Source organism: Furipterus horrens, unplaced genomic scaffold (genome assembly GCF_987537825.1).
Source record: "Furipterus horrens unplaced genomic scaffold, mFurHor1.1.pri manual_scaffold_11, whole genome shotgun sequence".
Classification (NCBI taxonomy): Eukaryota; Metazoa; Chordata; class Mammalia; order Chiroptera; family Furipteridae; genus Furipterus; species Furipterus horrens.
In genome coordinates, this window is record NW_028327181.1 from 46,491,577 (window position 1) to 46,501,588 (window position 10,012).

Consider the following 10,012-nt stretch of genomic DNA (forward strand, 5'->3'; position numbering starts at 1 on the left):
TATATCTCAGTTTTTATAACGGATCATCAGTCCTCCTTCCCGGGAGCAGGGGGACTGAGGGAGCTGCTGCAGGAAGTGTCTGCACACAGTAGAGCTTACAGGAGGCCCCGATAATGAGTGTGTTACATACACGTTAGATTATCTCGGGTTCACCTGCCCTTCTATTCTGGGGCCAAGAAGGCGCCCCAGTTCCGGAGCCCAGGAAAAGCCTGGATTTCGGAGAGATGTCAAGGGGGAGGCCTTTGGCCCTGGGCTGAGTCTTCCTCTGGTCCCTAGAGCAGAGCTTCGAGGGCCTGAAAGGTAGGGTGGCCAGTGCCCCACCTTCCAGGGCTCTCCTGCTTCACACCTGCTGTCCAGACTCAGCGGCAACTGTACCTGGCTCACTGCCGTGGGGTGTGCTCCCCACTTCTCCTTGGAGGTAGGTGCAGGTCAGGGCAGACAAAGACTCCCCCCCCAGACTACCGTCCGTTCATTTGTCCAGTCACTTGTCCATCTGCCTCTGGCAACGCCCCACTCCACACGCTCACAGCAAGTGGAGACAGCCAAGAGGCCCAGCTTGAGAGGCGCCCTTTCTGAGGACCTGGAAGAAGCCGCTCTCAGCCTGGGGTAGAGAGGGTCAGTGTCGTGCAGGGTCCGGGAGCACGCCAGCCAGGTCTCAGGGCAAGGCAGGGGTCCACCTCCAGCAGCCAGGCAGGCCCACTGCAGGAGGTGGCGGGGGCTCTGCTTGGCCCGAATGAGGGAAAAGAAAGACTGTGGGGCAGAGGCACCCATCTAAAAGCGGGGACACTTCAGAGAAGGGTCCTGGGCAGTGACCCTCCTAAACTCAGGTCTCACTGGTATCTTGCAGCTGCCCCAGGGCTGAAGCTGAGTGCTGACCAGCTGGCCCCGGTCTACAGCAGCCTGGGCCTCTGCCTGGGCCTCTGCCTGGGCGCTGTCCTCTGCTGCTTCCTCTTTGCTGTGGCCTGCTTCCTCAAGACAAGGGGGGACTGCCCCTCCTGCTCGTGCACCGCAGGACTGTGCTGCACCCCGGCCAAGTCTTCCAAGGGTGAGCATGAAAAGGGGGTCTTCCCCTCCCACTGCTTGTGGGACAGTGGCCAACCAGTGCTCTGTCCTGGCACCGCCTCTGCTTCTAGTGGAGAGCATGTGGCCAGCTCTTCCTGGGAGAGGGCTGAGGCCCTGCAGTCTTTTCCCTTTGTTGGTGAGATCAGTTCCAATAGGAGGCAAGAAGAGACGGGGCACCTGAGGAAGAGGGGGTGTAGGGTGAGGTCATGGGCTTGGCAGGGGCCTGGGCAACATTGGGAGGAGGTGGATGGTCTTCTTGGGGGCTTGGGGGCAGAATGTCAGCCAAGGAGTGAAAGCCTGCTCCTGCACAGGCCCCAAGCAGAGGGGGGCTGGCCCTGGCAGCTGGCCCTGTGGACATGGGTGCTGTGGGGTACAGGGTGGCTCACTGTCTGGGGGAAGCATTTCATTCTCCCAACAGCCCAGCTGGCTGTCCCTGGGGTATCGGCCTGAGGAGGAGAGGTTGGGGCCGAGGCCAAGGCCAAGGCCCTCTTCCCTTCCCACACAGATCACAGGATGGAAGCTGGGAGCACAGCGGCCAGGCTGCAGGAGCCAGTGGAGACCTGCGGCTTCTTCCCCAAGTGCGGGGTGCCCACCCCGGAGAGCGCGGGCCAGCCGGGGGCTCCCAGACCCTCACACACTGGGAGGTATGGGTGCCCCAGCCCTACAGAGGCTGGGAGGGCCTGCACCGAGTCCCTGTCCCCAGAGGGCAACCTTGAGGCTGTGTGCTGGCCTGCCCAGGAGGGGGACCCGGCTGCGTGAAAGGGAGGGGAGGGAGATGGGATGAAGGGAGGAGAAGAAAGAGAGGGAGGGTAGGAGGGAGACAGAGAGGGAGGGAGAGACGGGGAGAGACAGCCAAAGACGGGTTGGTGAGGGAGGGATGGGGGGAGAAAGAGGAAGGGGCGGGAAGAGAGAGGCAGGAAGGGCCATAGACAGGGGGACTGAAGTGGGGGGGTGGGGGGTCCAGGGTAGGAGACCTTCACTGTCTGCATCCCTGGTCTCCACTGTGAGTCCCCATCATCTAAACGTGTCTGCAATAAAGTCATCTGTGCTTGCTGGACTCAAGTCTCACTGTGGTCCCGTCGTCCCCTGAGATGATTCTGAAAGGTCCCACCTCTCCAGCTGCCTCCCTTGGCTCACGGCCCCAGCACAGCGCAGCGGCAGCCCCCTGGTTTCCCAGGACCTGCATACTCGCCGCCCACCACGCCCGGAGAGGGCCCGCTGAGGTGCGGGGCTGGGCGGCACCCGCTGCCGAGAGGGCGAGCGGAAGAACTGCCGGCGGAGCGTGTGCGCCTGCAGCTGCGCCCGGAGCCCGGGGCTGGGCCGCCTCTGCTGGTTTTACAAAACGGCTCCCCACCGTGCGTCCTCAGGAAGGGCAGAAAGCAGTGCGCGCGTGTCAGTGTGCATGTGTGTGCCGGGGCGAGTGTGCGCGCGTGGGGTGCGCGGGGCATGCGGGCTGAGCTCAGCCGCGCTTTCATGGCACCGGCCTTTGTCCGTCCCTACCCCCAGCCTGCACTGCTGGTTGCTTAATACTGTTTTCTCCCCTAACTCACCTTTTCTTCTAGACCTACTCTAATTTCAAGCTGAATTTCATGGACTCTGACTGAAAACAATAAGCAACTCACAATTTAGATGCTACCTTTGTTTTATCTATATTCTCATTAGCATTGAAACCTATATTTTAGTAGCATTGAAACCTTAAAATACATAGCTATTCTTAGAAACATTTTCTTAGTAAGATAAATACCTGATTATGTAAATTAAAAGTATCCTGTGCCACCCCAAGTTACCTTGCGCACCTACATGCACCAAAGGCTCACATAACACACTGGGGGGGGGGGGGGTGTAGACAGGAAACCCGAGGCCCCGTCTGCTCACACTCCACGGGCTGGCGAGCCGTTTTCACTTCCTAGGGTGGCGGCAACAAAGTACCACACATGGGCGGGCGATTTAAACCGCAGACTCTTACTGCCTCCCAGTTCTGGAGGTGAGCTGTCTGAAATCGGGACGCCAGGGCTGGTTCCCTCGGAGGACTGGGCGGAGGACCTGTTCCAGGCCTTGCTCCTTGGCCTGTGTCTCTCCCAGTGCGTCTGTTTCTAAATTATTTCTTTTCATAAGGACACCAGTCGTTAGGTTAGGCCCACCCCCATGACCTCATTTTAACTTGGTCACCTCTGTAAAGACTGTCTGCAAACAAGGTGTGTTGAGGTTCTGGGGTTAGGACTTCAGCACGTGAATTTTGAGGGGCACAGTTCAGAGCCCACCCCTGCTTCATCGCTGCAGGCAAGTTGGCTTCTGAGGACTGTGTCTGAGTGAGACGTGTGTCTGCCGCGGAGTGCAGCCTGCCCAGCGGGCAAATGGGGGCGTGCTGGCTGCAATGCTTCCCACCATGATGCCCAGTGCAAGAAGCTTCTTATGGTCTTACAAGGTAGGCCTAAAACCCCATACCAGGTGCAGACAGTAGGTGGGTGCCGCCCAGCATTGGTGCCGCCTAGAACATGAAGGCTCGTCAGAAAGGCCCGCGGCCGTCTGTTCTTCCTGTAGTTTTCCAGTTCTGCTCATTGGAACCTGGAGGAGGCCCAGCTCTGCCTTCCATCAGGCAAAAGTAATCTGGGTTGTTCTTTTGGTCAGTTTTTTAATTGCTCTTTTAGGTTTATGTTTTTTGTTTGCTTGTTTTTTTAAGACAGGGATCCATCCCTTGCCAGAAAGTCTATCTGAAACTGTCAATACTGACCTCCTTATCCATGCTCTGTGTCTGTTGGTTCTCTCTCCAAAATACACTCTGACTCCTGCCCCTCATTGCAGCCACTGGAGGCTGAGCTCCCGTCACTTCCCACCCACGACTGCACCAGCCCCCAAGGAAAAGGACAAGAGAGAAAATGTCTTGGACTCTGGACCACATGGTCCCCTCTGCGGTGCCCGCACAATCAGTCCCATCAGCCATGGTGGAGCCAGCACAGCTTGAGATGACAAGGAAACAAGCAGGGTGACCGCTGCTCAGATAGAACTGCTCAGGAAGACAGTGGCGTCTGGACTGTGGGCCATGGCTTGTCAACCCTGCCCTACTTGGTGGCTTTCTCGAGACATAATGGACACATAATGTTGTGTAAGTTTAAGCTGTTGTTTGGATATTTAAGTTGCAAAATGATACCACCAGAGCATCAGCTATTCACTTAGCACCTTTCAAATATATAATGGAACATTATTAGCTATACTCACCATGCTGTACAGAGACCCCAGAATTTCTTATTCTTGTACTTGTAACCTTGTGCATTTGACCACCATCTCTCCTCCCCCAACCCCTGGTAACCAACACTCTACTCTCTGTTTCTCTGAACACTGATCTTTTACTCATGCATCTAAATGTTCAATGGTTAACAACAGACGTCTTTAATCACAGTCAACCCTCAGATCCTAACACTTCACGCAGCATGAGAACCTTGCAGCAGCATCGTCCCAGCGCCATCCTCGTGCTGCTGTGGCCATGCATTTCGCCCTTACAGGCCACAAAAGGATTGAGAACACCCTGCTTTTGTGCACCCCCCCTAGCCGGGGCCTGGGGGCCCTCGGTGTGGGGCCAGGCTTCCCTCAGCAGGACGCTTCCCTGCTCTCAGGGCGGTGAGCAGGCTGTGGCCAGGGCAGAAGCAGGAGTCTGCTCCCCAGGTGTCCCGCTCCACCGCTGGTGAGTGGTGTCTCAGGGCCACCGCGTCTGTGGGGCTGCGTGGGGCTGGCTGGAGGGCTGGACCGGAACGGCTGCTCCTTCTCCGGCCTGGAGGCTGCGGCAGCCCCTCGTGCTAGAATGTCCACGGGACATCACCTGGGTCCACCCGCTCACGATAGGAGCGCAGGCGGGCAGGATGGTGTGGCTGAGTGGGTGGGCGGGCAGGTGGGCGGATGAAGGAGTAAAAGAAACTCATGCTGAGTCAGCACCTCCCTCCCCCAGCCACGCGAGGGCTGAAAGCTGCTCTTTGTTGCTTAGGTTTACCTTTCAGGCCAGAAATTGAGTCTTTCACAGGAAACACAGGGAACCACTCACTACAAAGGTGAATGGAAAATAGATTTATTTGTAAAAATGAACCTGTTCTTGGAAATAGAATCGAGGGCGCGGCGGGTCTGCAGGCTGGTGCTCCGGAGCTCCGGCCTCCTCCCACGGAGCTCTGTGCCCGTTCCAGTCCCAGGACTTTCTCCCTCCAGACTTCGGACGATGCTACCGATGCAACCGATGGACGTGTCACCCCAACTCCCTTATTATACGGGGTTCCAAGGTCTGTCTTCTCACCACCGGGCGGCAGAGGCCGGGAGACCACCGGTTAAGTTTGTGATGACAGGAGTGCAGGTCTGTCTCTGCGTCTGTGGGGGTGACCACAGCACCAGCGTGGCGGAGAGCCGACGGTGGCCTCTGGGGTGCACCCTGCGGGGGCCCCCGCTCACCCTCAGCGCGTCTTCTCCTGGACTCTCCACCACCTTCCCTGGTCCTTCGACTGCAAGCTCTGGTTTCTCTGAGATCTTAGGTTCCTCTCCCCCCATGTGCTGTATGGAAGCTTCCCAGAAAGGGGTGGTTTTCAGGGGAAACTGGTGAGAGGAAAAGAGAAAAACTGAGCCGGCTTCCCCCACGTGGTGGAGCACGGGGGTCATGTCCCCCAGGCCCCCGCCAGCCAGAGACGGGTGTTCCCTCCGCAGTTCAGGAGCTGACCCGGCGGCCATGGCTACAGCGTCAGGGTAGGAGCAGGGTCCAGAGAGGAGCAGGGCGGGGAGAAGAGAGGGAAGGGTCCCCAGGAGCCACCCCTCTGGCTGCGACAGCCCCTCTCCCATCCAGCTCTCTGAGCCCGTCCTGTCCCGGCAGCGGAGCCGTGCTGAGACTCACCGCCGTCAGAACAGAGCCGAGGTGCACGCAGGAAGCCCACCCGCACACCGCCGTGCCGGTCACCCGTCCAGTTCTGACTTCCGTCCCCAGTCACCACGCTGCTGCTTTCTTCCCGAGTCCGGGGACACTGCCTTCTGTGTTCTGTCCCGAGCTCGTGGTGCTCATCGGTGGAGGGGCGGCTGGCTGTGGAGCTGCTCCACGTCGGTGGCTCCAGAATGAGGTGCTCTCTGTCATCAAGAAGAAGAAAAAAGGGGGGAGAAAGTGAGTCTGGACAGTGAGCCGACTGTCGCTGGAAACGAGTGGACAGTGTTGTCTTTACTCACGGGCCTCGGAAGGGCTGCGTTGGTTGGCGTGACGTCCCGTTCTCTCATTCCTCTCCCCGGTCACGCCTCCTGGAGGAGGCGGACGGAGTCGGCCGCAGGGACAGGGACAGGAAGACAGGCGGCCGTCCCGGGTGCGCAGACGCACGGGGGTCGTGCTGTCCTGCATCTCCCAGGCCGCCCGCCCTGCGGTCCAGGTCCGCCCAGAGGCGGGACCGGAGGGAGCAGCCCTCCCGGGCCTTCCTCCCACTGCCGGTCCGTGGGGCCTGCGTGCCGCTGGTCCGTGGGCCTCGCCAGCTGAGTGTGGAGGGGCAGCCGGCCTCCGGGGCCCTCGCTGCAGCCGCAGAGCCGAGACGCCCCGCGTCCCTGAGTCACTGTGTGGAGAGGATGAGCCGCGGGGGCTCCCTGGCCCACATCATGGGACACGAGGAGCAGGGGGATTTCACTGGGTTCAGACACTGAAAGCCCATCGTCACAGCCTGACGTTGTCACCCTCACCAAGGGAGCCTTTGATGGGAAGTTAGACTCCCTCTGGCTTGACGGCTGAGTCCGTGTTGGACTTCGGACGAGTCACGTTCTGTCTCTCAGGTTCCTTTAAGCCCTGCCTAAGGCGGTGCGTTGATTTCACTCACGGGCGTTCTGTATCTCTCCTCACCGCCGAGTGCAGAGAGGAACCCGAGCATCTCTGGAAGGGGGATGCATATGAAACCAGGTATTATTACCACAATTTTGAGCACCGTTCTGCCCAGTACACAGAGAAAAGTTATGAACTATCCCTTACCTTACACTGAGAGGAAGTACCGTCTGTGTGGCTATGACGTGCAGGCGGTGCCGCTTCTGTCGGATGACCGTGAGCCCCGGAGTGGCGTCACTCACGGGCTCGGTGCCTGGAGCTGCCGGGACCCGCCCTTGGCGCCGAGGTCTTCTACGTACTTGGTGAGGTTTCTTCCTGGGTTTGCTGTTGTCTTTTGATGCAGTTGTCAGTGGGGTTGTTCTCTTGGTTTCTTTTTCTGGTAGTTCGTTGTTGGTGCCTAAGGATGCAACCGATTTCTGGCTGTTTGGTTTGTATCCGGCTCCTTGACTGGATGCGTCCATCAGTTCTGGGAGTGTTGGGAGAGACCTCGAGGCTCTCTGTGCACAGAATCTGCAAATAGCGACCGCGTCACCTCCTCCTGCCCAGTGAGGATGCCTTTAATCTCTCTCTTCTCCTCGCCCGGTCGCTGTGGCTAGGACGGCTGGTGCCGTGTCGGATAAGAGCGGTGAGAGCGGACATCCCCGTCTTGTTCCGGATCTGCAGGGAGGCGCTCTGAGTTGTTGCCACTGAGTATGTTACTGGCTGTGCGCTGGTCACATCGGGCCTTCATGCTGAGGTGTGTTCCCTCTCGTAGCCCTTTGCTGAGACATGTTACCGGCACTGGGCGTTGTATTTTATTAGATGGTTTTTCTTCACCTGTTGATATGATCACGTGACTTAATACTTGATTTTGTTTCTGTGGCGGATCGCGTTTATTGATTTGCGGATACTGTACCAACCTTGCACCCCTGGGATAATGAAATAATAAAGCCCTCTCTCTGATTAAGGTGCATAATTTTTTGTTGTTGTTGTTGATAGTCTTTTCAAGGTATTGCTGGATGTGGTTTGCTAGAATTTTGCTGAGGACTGTACATCTATATTCATCAGGGATAATGAACCCAAAAAGCAAATTATCAAGTAGCTTTGCATCATTGTCCATCCTTCCCAAGACCCACACGTTCCCGACTGACAGACATACAGATGGACACCTCAAAAGTGATGCTTACTTGGGGGTACCTGTGGGTAGTCACCGAATCTTTAATTTTTGTCCAGCTTTACACATTGAATCTTATTCTTCTTCTCCACTCATGTCCTACTAGACACTTCTCATACTAGACTCTTAGAATGACTGAAACATCCAAGTTTTTCATTTTAACACACTTTGAAATTACAACACATGAACACCAGTTGGAGGTAACTTGGCCCATTATTATAATTTGGCTCATGTTTTATTTGCAAACGTGCTACCAAGACTCAAGCTAAATAAGCCTTTTCTTTAAATATGATATCATTTTTGGTTTCTATGTTCTTCCAGAACATTCTCAGAAGGCCTTGGTTTACAGATTCAGGTGGTCCTTGAAAACCTACAAAGTTCTAGAAGGGCTGATACAGGCTAGCATCTCAGACCAGGCCCATTGGAGGTGCTAAGCTTTAAAATATGTCACAGTTTATTCTTATGAAGCCAGGAAGGAGCAGAAATCACTACTTTTATCACTGACTATGATAAGAATAGGGTAATTTGGATAATTCCAAGGTTACTACATCTTTATAATGGCAAAAATTTAGAGGTGATCAAAATGAACAAAAGTAAGTACCTTACTAAAAAACAATTATACGAAGAACATACAAACATATACCAAAACAGTGTGTCCATTTAAAATTATATCTCAGAAGACTATTTAATCATTGGAAAGGTATGCACAATATAATGTTGAGTGGCTAAAGCAGGTCAAAAATGTGCACAATATGACCTTGTTTTTTGAAAATATGCATTTTTAAAACTATGATAAAAACAAAACTATAAAATAACAGGTGATTTTTATTTTCTTATTTATAGTTTCTCTATTTTCTTTATGTTTGACAGAAAAATAAGTGTATGACTTTTAAAAAAAGAGAAAAATTGTTTGAATAACTGGTCCCAATGTATCTCCCATTGGGGTTACGAAGAGAGGCTACAGCTTGCAAGACATTCTTGTATTCATGTCAGAATAGAAGGTGGCAAGAGGTGACCCAGGAAGCCCGTGGTGGCCCAGCACTAAAGTGCTACAGGAAAACCACAGACCTACCAGTTACTCTCAGGAGCTCAGAGTCTGCTACCCAGCTGGCCAAAAGCTAAAGCCCCACACATGAGGAGGTGGGGGGCTGGGGCAAGGGCTTCCCCTTCTCCTGTCCCCCGAGTGGTACCTGTGCCCAGGACATGAACCTTGCTGAAGTCTCCTGGGATCAGGTACAGCTGGAGCAGCCTGGGCCTCAGGCAGAGCCTGGAGCTGCTCCTCATGTGTGCACCCCACCAGGCAGCCCACTGCACTGCCCTCTGTCGCCCACCTGCTCTGCTGTCTGTCCCTTGCCTTCTCCCCCTCCTCAGGTCTCTTTCCACCACTCCCAAAGAAGACCTGCTTGCTCCACCCCAGACTGTTGTTAATGCTAGAGAGTTTCCTGCTCTTTTCAGGGCCATGTCCCAGGACGACAGAAATGCACCCAATGTTCCACGCTTTTCTGGGGGAGGGAGTCCCTGGAGTCTGAGCAGATGGGGAGCTCCAGTGGGGCACACGTGGGTGCATTTCTGGGAGGAAGCCGGGCACCACCCGCTCTTACTAGCTGCCATCCAGCGTTTTCTTCCCCCAGTGAGTCTCTTAATTTTGCTCATTTATCTTAAAGAGCTCTGTGATCGAGAGCGCCGGGGGCTCTGGTGGGGGCCGCACTGGGGCTCCGACACCGACCCCCACGCGGCCTCCCAGAGGAGCCATCTGGCGTGGACCAAATCTCATTTTCCTACAAATAGTTTGTCAGAAGCAGCAGGGCAAGTAATAAATCACCAAGAGCGAGAGCTGAGGGGAGGGGAAGAGAGAGAGGGGAGGCTGGGGGCGCAGACAGAGAACCCGGCAGGGAGGGGCACCAGGGGAGGAAAGCAAACAGAAAAGGAGGGAAGGAGATAAATAAAAGAGACAAAGAGAAGAGGAGGAGGGAAGGCTCTGC

General features: G+C 55.5%; 1 protein-coding gene and 2 long non-coding RNA genes across 3 annotated transcripts in view; 1 reads left to right on the top strand and 2 right to left on the bottom strand.

Annotated features, from left to right (window-relative positions):
- The window catches only part of TNFRSF13B (TNF receptor superfamily member 13B), a 78,857-nt gene extending 76,944 nt beyond the window's left edge, over positions 1-1,913 (top strand). Inside the window, exons 6-7 of the mRNA XM_090257479.1 lie at positions 848-1,045; positions 1,568-1,913. Of these exons, the coding sequence (XP_090113605.1) occupies positions 848-1,045; positions 1,568-1,821 (452 nt within the window). The 3' untranslated portion in view covers positions 1,822-1,913. The remainder of the gene's footprint in view (positions 1-847; positions 1,046-1,567) is intronic.
- A 3,190-nt stretch (positions 1,914-5,103) lies between these two features.
- Positions 5,104-5,746, bottom strand: LOC149997504 (uncharacterized). Its single transcript, XR_016514077.1, has 2 exons — positions 5,491-5,746; positions 5,104-5,409 (listed from the first exon to the last, which is right to left on the bottom strand). It is a non-coding gene; the product is annotated as an uncharacterized LOC149997504 (long non-coding RNA).
- A 57-nt stretch (positions 5,747-5,803) lies between these two features.
- On the bottom strand, positions 5,804-8,547 carry LOC149997505 (uncharacterized). Its single transcript, XR_016513938.1, has 3 exons — positions 7,025-8,547; positions 6,247-6,928; positions 5,804-6,150 (listed from the first exon to the last, which is right to left on the bottom strand). It is a non-coding gene; the product is annotated as an uncharacterized LOC149997505 (long non-coding RNA).
- Between the last annotated feature and the right edge of the window lie 1,465 nt (positions 8,548-10,012).